Below are 14,659 nucleotides of genomic sequence, written 5' to 3'. Positions count from 1 at the left end.
CTCTCTGCCCAAGGTAGCAGGAGCAGAAGGCAGAGAGGAAAAAGCATGTGTAGCCTCGAGGGAAAGGGTAGGCTTTGTACCCCTCTTCGCAGGTCCCTCTAGCTGAAAGGAAACAGGTAGGCTCCCAGGGCGTCCTGCTTCTGCAATAGGAGGAAGGCAGCCTGTAATCGTGGGGTGGGGTATAAATCAGGGAGAACAGGAGGAAAGACCACACACACTCCCTCCATACCTCCCAGCATTTCAAGTGGCTAAAGTGGGACTGCCCACAGGGGGTGAGAGACCCGGGGAGAGGGTGGAACAGAGTTGCGGAGTAAGCCCACCTTGCACTGGCAACTTCTGTCCTGTGAGGCTGGCTGGGCTCAGTTTCCCACTCCATAACCTCACCCTAGGGGGTCAGGAGAAACTGGAGTGGCACTGTGTCCCCATGTACCAGGTCGCAAAGCCAGAGGCAGGGAGTTGAGCCAAGCCAGCCCCTCAGGACAGGAGCCACTTCAACTGGGATAATGAGTTGGGGGGGGGTGTGTAAAAACAGTTCAGCCCCTTGAAACCTGGGACTGTTTAGACGTATGCCCTCCCCAGTCTGCATTGGGCTTTCTTTGCCCAAACATTCCAGGGAGGTGATTGCTTCAGAACCTTTGTATCCAAACGGCCCATCCTGGAAGGAAAGCCTTTCAGTTTGGACCAGACCAAGCAGCCTGTCAGAATGCAGTCCACACCCACAGAAGAGGAGCTCTATGAACTCATCCTCACTTAAAGGATTTCCTTTATGAAATCAGCCCTCGTGACAGACGCCAGTAAATACACCCAAGGAGCAGGCCAGGGCCCTAGGAATGTAACTGCTCCACAGGAAGCAGGGGGTGCTGCAAACATCAGGGACACCATCAGCCTTTACATTCCTGGTGGCTGACGTCAATTATTAACTGAAGATGAACGGCATAGGGAACACCAGGGGAAGCTTCCACATCACCGTGCCTCAGCCCTGATTTCAAGCTGCCACCTTCTAGGCCCGGCAAGGCTGTTCAGTAGCCCTGGCTCCTGCAGTCGTAGACTGCTCAAGGGTGTGTGTCAGTGCCAATGCACAGCAGTAACCTGCCACGGGGCCACCTGTCCAGAGCTAGAGTCAGATCCACCAATTCATTTCACAGAGGCCAGCCTCCAGAGTTTAACAACTATGTCACTGCATACATGCTTCCAGGAAGGATGCAGTCCATTCTACATATCAAAGGCCCTTTAGCTGCTGCACATAAGCAGGAATTGCAGCTTCTGAGGTTCTCTCTCTCTTATGGTCTGCATAGTCAGCTGCAATGAAAGCAGACTCCCCCCCCCCGCTCAGTTGGGCCCCATGTCAAGTCACTCCTATAGACTGCCAAGAACTCTCCTGGTGCAGGCCTTTGCTCAAGTCAGATAGGGTAAGGGCAAGGACAAACCAAAGCTCAGCTGCATAGAAGGCCCTGGTCCTAGGCCACAAAAAGGAATGATCAGCTCTAGAATTTTTTTTTTTTTTTTAAGTTCTAAAAGTTTCTCTCTCAATATTTGAGTGTCTTCCCCACCTTCCTCCCCACAGGTTTTCCCATCCCACCTCAGAGTCCTGCATCATGGTAGCCATCCTTGGCAAAGGATGTGGAACTGCCTGTTGCTCCTTGCTCAGGAACAGTAGCCACCAGGAAGGCCACTCCCCACCAGAGGTTAAGCACATGGGCACTGCAGAACTCCCCCCAGGACCCAGCCGGGGCTAGGAGAAATGAGTTGTTGCGCTAACCACAAGGCCAGCCCATCAAAGCTTATTCCTTTTTCTCAGATAATGGTAAGTTCTGTTTTCTGGACAATTAAAATGAGAAACGGATGGCACAATATGAACATCTGCTTATAGGAAAAAGAGCATGTGTACAGAAATTGCTAGGTTTTACACAAGAGCCTCTGCATAATGTTTCAGTTTGGTGGGTTTTGGACAGTATTAGAAATGTGTCTCGAGTTTATGACAGATGGTTTGAGGGGCTGGTAATGGAATATGCAGTGTTTCACCTGCAGATCACTGGTTTGAATCTGGACCAGTACTGGCCAAACTGGATTGCTCTTCAGGGGGCATATATGGAGTATTTAGTGATCTCAGCCAAGTTCTCAATGGACAAGCACTAACACCACAAACATACAAAATTAACCTTAGCTGCCAGTTTCAGGAGAGAAGCCCTGAACGCATATGGAAGCTTAACTTCCTTTACAGCTAGAGATGGTCCCTGCCTGGTCACAGTTGAGGCATGTTGGCAGGGTTTTGTGGGTGCACCCTAGCTGCTATGCAGCCAGAGGAATTTGATTGCCAGGACTGTTAAGATTGTCTAGAAGTGAAATTCACTCAAATTGCAAGGCTATCCAATCCTATTAGTCACAGGGTATGTAATTTACCAAGATGAACCATTAAGCAGTGTAAATACCAAAAATGCAATAGCATTGAATAAGACTCAAAATATGACAGTAAAATTAGCTTCACAAAAATGGGTTCAAGAGCACACAGAAAGCAGCCATGGGAAATTTTAAAGCTATTAGGAGGTATTTTGAGTTTTCTTTAAAATAAAGAGACTTGTAGTATTTTCTGGGGTACACAGTTCAGAGTGCAGGAGGCACAGCCCATATTGATAGATTCCTGATATATTGGTTTCTTTCATATATTTACTGTAATGGTTATAATGTAAAAATCAGGCCAAGTTACTGAGTCACTAGTTCTTTTCCTACATTACTGGCTTCCAATTGATTTGAATTGCCTTATCAAATAAAAGATTTTTAATTACATTTTTCAGACCTTAGAAGCACCTGTTGAAATTATTCCTGCTGTATTTTTCATTTGTTTGTCAGTCAACACTAGGTGCAAAGTACACCAGTTCTCGATGACACAGCACTCTCACTTAAAGCTGGGTGTGGAGCCCTTTTTGCAGGTACCCAGTACCTCACAGAAGCAACCCTTAATATATGAATGCTAGCACTCATGTCAAGTCTTGTCTACAGCCTCTTAATTTGCTACTATAAGTCTAGATCTCACAGCTATCCTGCCCTCTCCAAGCCATCTATCTGCTGCACAGGTTTTGCATGTACTCGTACAGCAACTCTTATAAAGACTATGCATAAACTGTCAGGAGTCAAGCTGTACTGCTCCTCCAAATTCTGAATTCAATCTGTCTCACCGCAAATGTTAACAAGCACCTGATTCTCTCAGACTCCTGTCTGCAGATTAAACTGCAAGTGCCAACTACTACAGTCCCCAGGCTGGTCCTGGAGAAGATACAGAGTTCCGGGATCTGAATTAGATTGCTTCTGTCAAGGCTTGGAGCCACAATTTTCACTGAAAATGGCGAGAACTATGACAGATTGCAAGTCACCACAGGACCTACACCCTGCCAGGCAGCATTACATTATACCTACTGCGAGGGGATGCAGGAGAGAGAGCAGCACCACTCCTTGGCTCTTAATTATAGTCTTGTGACACTATAGTTAATGGTCTGTCAGGATTTCCATTATAAACCTTGATTTTGCAGGAGGTAGAGAGAGTAAACTTAGGCTCCTGAGTACCCAAGTAGCAACTCACCAAAAGCTTTAGATATGAGCTAATCTCATAGTTCTTTTGGTACAAGTGCCTGAGTACTAACTGTGAGTATAGTTTAGTGCCTGTACTAACCCTCCAACAATGCTCCAAAATAAAACTTTTTTTTTTTATTAAAACGATGTACAAGAAGTGCCATGTTTGTGAACAGTCCTTCTTGCACATCTAACGAACGTGTCAGATAACAGGACACATGTTTCTGATCATTTCTCCATTATGACACTGGGAGGCTGATTTTTATGATTTTAAGGAACGAAGTCACAACACCTTTGCATTAGCACCAAAGAAAGTCCCATGAAGCTGAACTGATAAGCCACCAAGCCAAACTGTAGCAAAGTACAACGCAAAACATGGGACACATCCATTGAGCATCATGTACTGTACAATTCCTTTCCTCAACAAGTCAGTTTGTAAGAAAAACTCAATAACAATTAGAAAAAAGGTTTATCAATAGCTTCTTTATAATTATGGCTGCCGTTTTACCGGGTACAGCATCCTCCCACCACCCCTTCCAAAATCCTTACCATTGCTATAGGCGTAAGGGGATTCAGATGCTCCATCTTGAAGGCTCTCCAGGATTTCTCCTTTCCCAACATCACTGTCTCCTACCAACAGGAACTTGAGCAGATAATCATAGCTCTTCACAGGGCTTCCCTGGGTTCCCATTCTCCCTCTCATTAGTGAAGAGGCACAATCCGCATACTAAACATGTAGCCAGACTGAAAAGAGCACTAATGCCAGCTCCCTCACTTTTAGAGAGGCTCTTAGGAGCACAGGTTTTTGTCTCCCCCTTCAAAGGGGGGCAGGAAAGCTAAGGAAGAATGAGTCAACCTCAGAATGAACCTTTCATCCTTTCCACCTTATGTCTGGTCTTCTGTACCAAGATATGCTGGGAGCCTGAAAGAAAAGAAAAGAGGGTCCTCATTTCTTTGCTTGCCTTTAGCACCTTTTCAATATCCAGACACAAATTATGGTTAAATTCTCAAAGCTGCCAACAAAGAACCCACACTTTTTTTTTTTTTTTTTTGGAAAGGCAGCTAATTTAGAATGCCAGGTTCTAGCATAAAGGTTGTTTTCCCTTCAGACTGCTACAGCCCTTTGGGACAAGGTGCAATTATTGGTAAAAATGCTCACACAAGAAGCTAATACTGCTCAAAGCCTCTGAGTCAGAGGTTTACCTATTCTGAAAAGGCATAAATCCTGTGATACAAACAAAACAGTCAGGCATGTGGGGAGCAAGTGTGGCCGCTCCCTAGCGTGGAAAGAAACCATTCCTGGACCACTGGGGCTAAGCTTCACCAGAAAAATAAAACAGCAATTTGCCTAGGTAGAAATAGACAAGCAGATGGCTAACTTCTTAAGCTTTTCCCATCTCTCCCCCACCCCCTCCATACTACCTCCTTCTCCAGCCTACACCCACCTTTAGAAAACCTGCTGTGGTTGTTTTTAAATGCTGAGGGAAATCAGATCTGTTAAGATTTAACTGCCCAGATCAATCAAGTGGCTAATTTAAATTCATGCCCATCTCCCAGCAGCTGTGCTATCCTCACCTCATTGTTCTCTTCCCTCCCACAATTAAAGGTGCCTAATCCCCCACTCCAAAACAGAGGGTCCCCTCTACACACATCAATCTGAGCCAGGAGACCGGAGGCCAGGCACTCAGGAAGCTGAAATGAAGTGGCAGAATTTTCACACCTCCCCTTCAGGTAGATGTGACGGGGGCACAGCCATACCTGGGACAAAAATGAGGACACCAAAAGACAAGCCCCAAGGGGAGTCAGCCACTGCAGACACCAGCTGAGGGTGCCAGACCCAGCTAGCGCAGCAGGGCTGAGGATGCCAGGGACAGCTCAGTTGGGGCAATGCCAGGCCCCACAGAGATGGGTGGAGACCAGGGGCACCCAGGCCCTGGGGTAGCAAGACACCGGGGGAAAATGATATTTGGCATGCAGCCCCCAAGGACAGAGGGATGGGGAGTGCCAACCCCAGGGGATGGGGGAATGGAGGGAAGTATAACAAGAGGGGTGCTCCCAGGGCTTGGGAGGGGGGTCTTTACTCTGGAGCAGGGAGCCAGGCCCAGTGCTGCCAGGCCCTAGAGCGGAGAGGGTCTGGGCAAGCTGGGGATTGGGGTGCCAGGCCTGAGACTGATCTAGACAGGATGGGAGGGTCCCAGGGACCAGGCCTCAGGGCAGCGGGAGCTGATGGGGGCATGGCCGGATGCCGTTGTGGGGCCGCTGGGTGCCAGGTCCCAGGGCTGGCTGGAAAGGGGGTGGTCAGTGAGGCAATGCCAGGCCCGAGATCAGGCTGGGCTGGGGGGACAGGACCTAGACAGAGGAGAGGTCCGAGGAGGTAGCGGAGGGCCAAGCCCAACGGGGAGGGGCAAAACGAGGTGGGGGGCGCGAGTCCGGGGAGGGGGAGGTGGGGGGCAGTTCCGGGCCGGCAGGAGGGGTACAGGAAGGCGGGGGGCAGGCCCCGAGGGTACGGGCGGAGGTGGGGTAGAGGGAGGTGGGGGGCAGGCCCCGGGAAGTCGGGGGAGGGGAAGGCGCCGAGGGGTACAGGGAGAGGCTGGGGGCAAGCCCGGGGGGGCTGGAGTCTGGGACCCAGCCGTGCTGGAGGGTCCCCACCCCGAGCCGACATGGGCCAGGGGGTTCGCGCCGAGACTCACCGTCCAGCCGGGCCCACCGCGCTGACACGAGCCGGGGGAGGCGGCTGTTAGCTCCAAGCTCCGCCAGCCCCGGCGCTCCTCCTCACCGCCGCTTCGCAGCGCCCGCCCACTGCCTCAAGCCCATAGGCCAACGCCCCGCCAATCAACAGCACACCCGCCCTATCCGCGCCCCTTTCCGAATTTCCCCGCCCTCTTCCGGCATCATCCTATCAGGAACCAGAGGACACTACCTCATTTGCAGGAAATTGAGCCCATCGAGAGCGTAGGGCATGACTACAGACCCCGGCATGCAACGCAGCACCCTGCTCCAGGTCATAGGGTCGGGCTGAGCGCAGCATGCTGGGATTTGTAGTTTCAGCTGAGCCATCAAACAGGATTAATAGCTCTGTACCACTGTGGGTCCACACAGCTGCCTGCGGCCAGGGTGGCAGCTATGCTGGGCTGCAAGGCTGCCACCGTGCAGGGCGAGGCGCCGCGCAGGGCGAGGCGCCGCCACCGCAGTGCGACAGGGGTGCCTTCAAGCCGGGAAAGGGAAGTTTTATGAACCTCATTTTACAGATGGAGAAGGAAGGCTCTGAGACTGCAAAGCTGCCCACAGGCCGGGCTGGGAGCCGTACGGCTCTGCACGTGACTGGGAACCAGTGCTGTGCAGCCGTGAGACTCAGATGTGTTTGTCCCCAGTGGAAAATTTCAGGAGATGGCAAATTTCCATCACTAAAGTCTGAATTCTAAGCCCAGTCCATCTGGCTTGAAAAGCATCATAAAGCAAATGTTTGTAAATTCACAAAAAGAGGGGAATAGTGAGTCTCCCTCTGGAAGCTGGGAAGTTAAAATCTGGGGATGATTTAGGAGCCCACCAGAAACCAAGTCTCAGGCCTGGTCTACACTACTGGGTAGATTGAATTTAGCTGCATTAGGTCAATTTAAAAATGACTGCGTCCACACAACCAACCCTATTCCGTTGACCTAAAGGGCTCTTAAAATTGACTTCTGTACTCCTCCCCAACGAGGGGAGTAGCGCTAAAATCAACCTTGCTGGGTTGAATTTGGGGTAGTGTGGATGCAAATTGAAAGTATTGGCCTCCAGGAGCTATCCCAGAGTGCTCCATTTTGCCCGCTCTGGACAGAACTTTGGACTCTGATGCACTAGCTAGGTTCACAGGAAAAGCCCTGTGTACTTTTGAATTTCATTTCCTGTTTGGTCAGCGTGGCGAACTCAGCAGCACTCAGCAGCACAGTTGGCCATGCAGTCCCCCCAGAATCGTAGAGCGTAGAATGTTTCTATGCTCCCCCATTATCTCCGTCCCTGAGGTTATCACAGATTATAAGATGAAAAAACTGCATTTGCGAGGACATGTTTTCCAGGCTCATGCAGTTCTCCCGCACTGATAGGGCATAGCTTAATGCATGGAGGCATTCAGTGGCAGAGGCCAGGAAAGAATTAAGTGAGCTCGAAGAGCAGCGGCAGGACGTGATGCTGAGGTTAATGGGGGAGCAAACGGACATGATGAAGCGTTTGTTGGAGCTGCAGGATAGCCAACAAGAGCACAGACCCCCACTGCATCCACTGTATAACCACCTACCCTCCTCCCCATGTTCCATAGCCTCCTCACCGAGACGACCAAGAACGCCAGGGGGAGGCTCTGGGCACCCAGCCTCTCCACTCCAGAGGATGGCCCAAGCAACAGAAGGCTGTCATTCAAACAGTTTGATTTTTAGTGTGGCTACAATAAGCAATGTGGCCTTGTCCTTCCCTCCTCCCCCCCCCCCACCTGGGCTACCTTGTCCATTATCTCATTTTTTTTAATTAATAAAGAAATAAAGCATGGTTTCAAAACAATAGTTACTTTATTTTGAAGGGGGGAGGGTGGTTGGCTTACAGGGAATTAAAATCAACAAAGGGGGCGGGTTTGCAGCCAGGAGAAACACACACAACTGTCACACCGAAGCCTGTCCAGTCATGAAACTGGTTTTCAAAGCCTCTCTGATGTGCAGCGTGCCTTGCTGTGTTCTTCTAATCGCCCTGGTGTCTGGCTGCTCAAAATCGGATGCAGGCCATTTGCCTCAACCTCCCACCCTGCCATAAATGTCTCCCCCTTACTCTCACAGATATTATGGAGCACACAGCAAGCAGGAATAACAATGGGAATGTTGGTTGCGCTTAGGTCTGACCTAGTCAGCAAACAGCACCAGCGAACTTTTAAACGTCCAAAGGCACATTCTACCACCATCCTGCACTTGCTCAGCCTACAGTTGAACTGCTCCTTAGTACTGTCCAGGCTTCATGAGCCATGGGAGCAAGGGGTAGGCTGGGGTAGGTGTGACCGTGCGGTGCTGCCGGCTGGGAGAGCAGCCTGAGGCAGAAGCCTCCAGCTCGCATGGTATTCCAGGCGGGACTGAATCTCCATGAGATGAAACTTAAAGAAGAGAATGACCTGGAGTCTCTGGCTCCCATTTGGTGCTCTAAGAGGAGAATAGCCATGTCTGTACAGGCACCCCTGATGGACCTCACCGAGGTCTGCCAGGAGCACCCAAGAGACGTACAACGGCTAACCGTCCTACTGCACCATCTGCCCCGAAGGCAAGGAGCTGCTGCTGTTTAGCAATGCAGTACCGCATCTGCCAGCAGCACCCAGGAGATGTACGGTGACGGTGAGCTGAGCGGGCTCTATGCTTGCCGTGGTATGGCATCTGCACGGGTAACCCAGGAAAAAAGGCACAAAACGATTGTCTGACGTTGCTTTCACGGAGGGAGGGGGGCCTGATGACATGTACCCAAAACCACCTGCGACAATGTTTTTGTCCCATCAGGCATTGGGAGCTTAATCCAGAATTCCAATGGGCAGCGGAGACTGTGGGAACTGTGGGATAGCTACCACAGTGCACCGCTCTGTAGATCGATGCTGGCCATGGTAGTGAGGACACACTTCACTGACTTAATGCGCTTAGTGTGGACATACACAATCGACTGTATAAAATCGGTTTGTAAAAATCAACTTCCAAAAAATCGACCTAATTTCGTAGTGTAGACATACTCTCAGTGAGTACAGTTAAAGGAGAACTGTCTGGTCCTTTAGACCCAAATTGTGCATACATGTTAGTTAGGATTTTTTTAAATGTCAAGTAAAAGAGTTTCATAATTAATTTGATTTAAACATATGGACATATTTGCTGTTCAAGATTGCATCAGTGTCCTACTGCATGGGAATCAGAAAAGGGACGGCCCAGACCCTGAAAGGTATTTTGGCTTCTAACTCCCATTGATTTCAATAGGAGTTGAGTTAGGCACCTAAATACCTTTAAGATCTGGGCCCATATGTTATTCTATTGGTCCCCACAGTCATTCAATCACAGCACCACAATCCTGCTGATGTGGTGGCGGAAATGGGAAGGACATAGACAGGAAATGGAAATTGTTCCAGATTAAAAGCTGTAATTTTATTCCTGTTTATGAATGCAATTACACATCGTATAAGGTATTATTAAATGATGATTAATTATTATTATTGAAGCAGAGGAATGCAGCTAGTGCATTATATCTATGGGGTGTAAACATGGGTAATGTGGCTGAACCTAACAGTGTTGCCAATATATCTGGTGTTTGTCTTAAAGTACCAGCTTCTGGAGTCTAGTGATTATATGAGAATTTAAGCTTTTGTTAAAAATATACGTTTCTAGCCCTGACGGTTTCAGAGAAAAGCTTGAAAATGTGACCTGAATGTATCCTAAATTCAAGGGATAAATAAAAATGACTACACTTTTTTTTTTTTAAAAAGAAAAGGAGTACTTGTGGCATCTTAGAGACTAACCAATTTATTTGAGCATAAGCTTTCGTGAGCTACAGCTCACTTCATCGGATGCATACTGTGGAAAGTATGCATCCGATGAAGTGAGCTATAGCTCACGAAAGCTTATGCTCAAATAAATTGGTTAGTCTCTAAGGTGCCACAAGTACTCCTTTTCTTTTTGTGAATACAGACTAACACGGCTGTTACTCTGAAACCTTTTTTTTTAAAGTCTCATGATTTTAAAGGTTTCAGAGGAGCAGCCGTGTTAGTCTGTATCTGCAAAAAGAAAAGGAGGACTTGTGGCACCTTAGAGACCAACAAATTTAATTGAGCATAAGCTTTTGTGAGCTACAGTTCACTTCATTGGCTGCATACAGTGGAAAATACAATGGGAAGATTTATATACACAGAGAACATGAAACAATGGGTGTTACCATACACACTGTAACAAGAGTGATCAGGTAAGGTGAGCTATTACCAGCAGGAAAGTGCGGGGGGGAATGGGGGTGAACCTTTTGTAGTGATAGTCAACTGCTGGAAATGGCCCACCTTGATTATCACAACAAAAGGTCCCCCCCCCCCCACCCCAACTCTCCTGCTGGTAATAGCTCACCTTACCTGATCACTCTCATTACAGTGTGTATGGTAACACCCATTGTTTCATGTTCTCTGTGTATATAAAATCTCCCCACTGTATTTTCCACTGCATGCATCCGATGAAGTGAGCTGTAGCTCACGAAAGCTTATGCTCAAATAAATTTGTTAGTCTCTAAGGTGCCACAAGTCCTCCTTTTCTTTTCATGATTTTAAAGATAATTTCATGATTGTTAGGGGCCTGACTCATGAGTTTTGGGCTGGCAATATTGGGTAAAAAAAAACAAAAAAGGCATCTATCCAGGACAGAGAAGAACTGAGAACTTACAGAATGACATTAAGAAATCACAATCAAGCAAATAAGGAAAGCATGGAAGAATACAGATGTAGTTATATAAATACCAGGTATTGTAATGGATCAAATGCCACAGCTCCCATTAATGTAACTGCAGTATTTTCTGTCACAATTCCTTCAGTGAGAAAGGTACTAGCTGCCTATCAATCATATTCTACTCTATTCAGTGCGCAAGGATTAAGAAATCAAGGAAGTTGACAATCAACTTGATTAATTAATTTCCAACCTGAGGTGGAAATTATTGACAGAAGAGACAGATAGGGTTAAAAAACAAAAACAAATGAATTCTGTGTGTTGGGCTGGATTCAGGACTTTAGGAGATGTTTAAAGTGAAGTGCAGGTGAATGTGCTTTGCTGATTCAGGACCCTAGTTTGCACAAAAGAGGGAGGAGGAAGAAGAGGGAAGGAAAGATGTGAAACAGACACGTATTTTGTATAGCAAAACCAAGGGATATTGCTGGACAATGAGATTATACCAGAGAAGGTGATCTAGGGCCTGATCCAAAGCCATGAAAGTCTGTCCACTGATTACAACAGTCTTTGTTTGATTCAGGCACTTAAAACTCAGCTCTGTTGTGAAAAGTGATTCTGCAAAAATGGTATTGATCGCGGGGTTTCGTGTTCATTGTGTCTCAATGTCTCCAGGTTAAACTTACATAATTTACAAGTAAACAGCTGTTTCTTCTACATGTTGGCTCTGCACACTCCCATCTGGTCTCTGACTGAGAATCAAGCTATGTGCTTTCCATCTAATGCATCATCACCAATGATGTAAGATATGCAAGGCCTGACTCTGCTCTCAGTGAAACTGTGCAACCCTATGTCTTCAGTTGCATTGCACAAGCATAAGCCATTGGCCACACAACTGGAATGTAGTAAACAACGCTGTTATTGAGGCACAAGCTGGAATAGACTCCAGGCCAGATCTGTGAGGCTGAAACAGTGAAAAACATATTTATGCCACTAATGTACCTGGATCTGCCCCTCACTATACACAGAAGGAGCAGAACTCTTACATTTTTACACAGTCCTTTTAAAGAATGGAACAGCACTAAGTGATTAAGGCTGGTAAACTGGTAAAACCTCAGGGCTGGATGATGCCACGCCTGAGAAAATTGGGTGGCATAAGAGATAGGTCCCTATACTCTCTGGCAACAGGGGGGGGACTGGTGTTGTGAAGAGAGGCCACACCTGAATTTAAGATGGGATCGTAAGGGAGATCAAAGCAACTAGATGCCAGTCAGCAGTGGGGAAGACCCAGAGAATGCTGATTAGGCGGAGTACATGGGAACACCTAGGAATCTGTGAACTAATACAGGATAGTCAGTACGGACTCATACAAAGGTAGGTCAGGCTGAATCATGTCAAGTTTTCGGAGGTGACAGAAGGTGCAGTGGTGAGAAATGCTGATGAGATAATTTACCTGGTCTCTAAGGATCCGCCCACAGGTGGAGAAGGTGGAACTATACAGAGATGTGAAATTTAAGTCACTCAGAGAAGGCATTTGGCTAAAATTATCCCCTGTGAGATTTCTGTTCTTTAGATTCAAGCAGGGGAAACATACAACAAGGAGCCTGGAGAGAGCACAGGAGTATGAGTGAGGTCCTGGGGGCTGGCTTAGATATTGAAGACAGTGTAATATAATTGCTAATATGACCCTCACTGATCCCTGCTGGATGGAAATCAGACACATTCAAGAGTGTGTCATTGGTCCCCTACTGCTAGTGCTAGTAGGTGATTCTCTTCCAGCTCCAGTGGCTGGGGCCCTTGGAGCAGGAGAATGTGAGGTCTTTCCCCATGTACAACTGAAATGGTTGTTGGCCACCGTGTGAAAACCAAAGTGACTATAACCATCTTGAGGGGCGTGGGTGGAAGAAGTTTGGGGTGGAGGCAGGTGACTAACAATATTCTTCACTTTATAGAACAGTAAACTGCCTGGGAGAGCTGGAAGGAAGGAAATTAAGTTTGCTATTGCTACTCCTATTATAATTATTTATTTGCATTGTGGAAGCACCGTCTTAAGCCCCAATCACTGCATAAGACCCCATGGTGCAAGGCATGGCACGACACAGACACAGAACAAAGAGACAGTCCGTGCCCCAAAGAACTTACAGGCCAAGTACTCAGGCCATCTGTATGGGAAAGGGGGTAGGGAACACTTTATCTGCAAAAAGAAAAGGAGGACTTGTGGCACCTTAGAGACTAACAAATTTATTTGAGCATAAGCTTTCGTGAGCTACAGCTCACTTCATCGGATCCAGCCTAATTAGTGCAGCTCCTAGCTGGACCTGATTCTCCTCTCACCAGTGTGACTCAGGAGTGCCTCCAATGAAGTGGCAATGGCATGAACTGGCAGGAGAGTGTACCCTGCATGTTGCCAGAGGCTCTAAGGGCCATGGCTTGTGAGCAGCAGCTGAGCAGTAGATGAGCTGTATAGAAGCCTGCCCCTGTCTGGCTCTGCAGAGAATGCTATGCTTGTCTCTTAGCTGGACGTCACTGTTAAATTCTCAATTGCAGCATACACTAGACACACAGATTCATTAGGGTAACCAGATGTCCTGATTTTATAGGGACAGTCCTGATTTTTGGGTCTTTTTCTTATATAGGCTCCTATTACCACCCCGTCATGATTTTTCACACTTGCTGTCTGGTCACCCTAAGATTCATACATATGAAGGCCAGAAGGGACCATTATGATCATCTAGGCCAGTGAAACTCAGACTTCAGTGGTTCAGGAGTCAAATTAGCAATCAGCATTATCCAAAAGGCTACAGGAGTGAGAATTCATTGGTTCATTTACTATTATATCTATCTCTCTATTTTTTTCTCCTCGCATCAAAATGGCTGGCCAAGTATTCTATAGTCGGTTAATAAGATAGAAAAAGCATCCTGATTGGTTAATAACTCAGACTGGTTAATAATTAAATCACGCAGTGTTTTAGTATTCTGTGCTGCAACAAGCCGCAGGAGACACATTCAAGAGCCACTGGTGACTCCGGAGCCTCAGTCTGAGTCTCACTGCTCTAGTCTGATCCGCTGCGTGACACAGGCCAGAGAACCTCACCTAGTAATTTCTACATCAAGCCCATAACTTCTGTTTGAGCTACAGAAAGACACCTAGCCGTGATGTAAAGGCTGCAAGTGATGGAGAATCCATCAAAGTATGAGAATGAAACCAACTATATACAGCAGGCTAATGCACTGGACATTAGTGCAATACTGTTATTACTAAAAGAAAAGGAGTACTTGTGGCACCTTAGAGACTAACCAATTTATTTGAGCATGAGCTTTCGTGAGCCACAGCTCACTTCATCATCGGATGAAGTGAGCTGTGGCTCACGAAAGCTCATGCTCAAATAAATTGGTTAGTCTCTAAGGTGCCACAAGTACTCCTTTTCTTTTTGCGAATACAGACTAACACGGCTGTTCCTCTGAAAACTGTTATTACTGTAAGCCAATATGAGATAAAGGCTAATTGGAGGGGAATCATTGGCATTCATTTTACCAGGCAATATCCAAGGCCAAGTGTCTTATTATGGCAAGGACGGAATTGGATTATTACTGAGGGAAATGGAGGGAGGAAACTAGCCATGATCATCATTCCACTGACATCCCCAGCTACTCCGTAGCAAGCACCACCTCAGTTCTGAGGCAAGCCCCACTCCTGC

General features: G+C 47.3%; 1 protein-coding gene across 3 annotated transcripts in view; it reads right to left on the bottom strand.

Annotated features, from left to right (window-relative positions):
- Nucleotides 1-6,349, bottom strand: part of RAB40C (RAB40C, member RAS oncogene family) — a 68,070-nt gene extending 61,721 nt beyond the window's left edge. For all 3 annotated transcript variants that reach the window (XM_048866789.2, XM_048866790.2, XM_048866791.2), the window contains exons 1-2: nt 6,255-6,349; nt 4,114-4,486 (exon numbers count right to left, since the gene is read on the bottom strand). In XM_048866789.2, the coding sequence (XP_048722746.1) occupies nt 4,114-4,267 (154 nt within the window). In that variant the 5' untranslated portion in view covers nt 4,268-4,486; nt 6,255-6,349. The remainder of the gene's footprint in view (nt 1-4,113; nt 4,487-6,254) is intronic.
- Nucleotides 6,350-14,659: the final 8,310 nt, after the last annotated feature.

This window comes from Caretta caretta, chromosome 10, assembly GCF_965140235.1.
Source record: "Caretta caretta isolate rCarCar2 chromosome 10, rCarCar1.hap1, whole genome shotgun sequence".
NCBI classification, from domain to species: domain Eukaryota; kingdom Metazoa; phylum Chordata; order Testudines; family Cheloniidae; genus Caretta; species Caretta caretta.
This window is presented reverse-complemented; position numbering and strand designations above follow the sequence as displayed.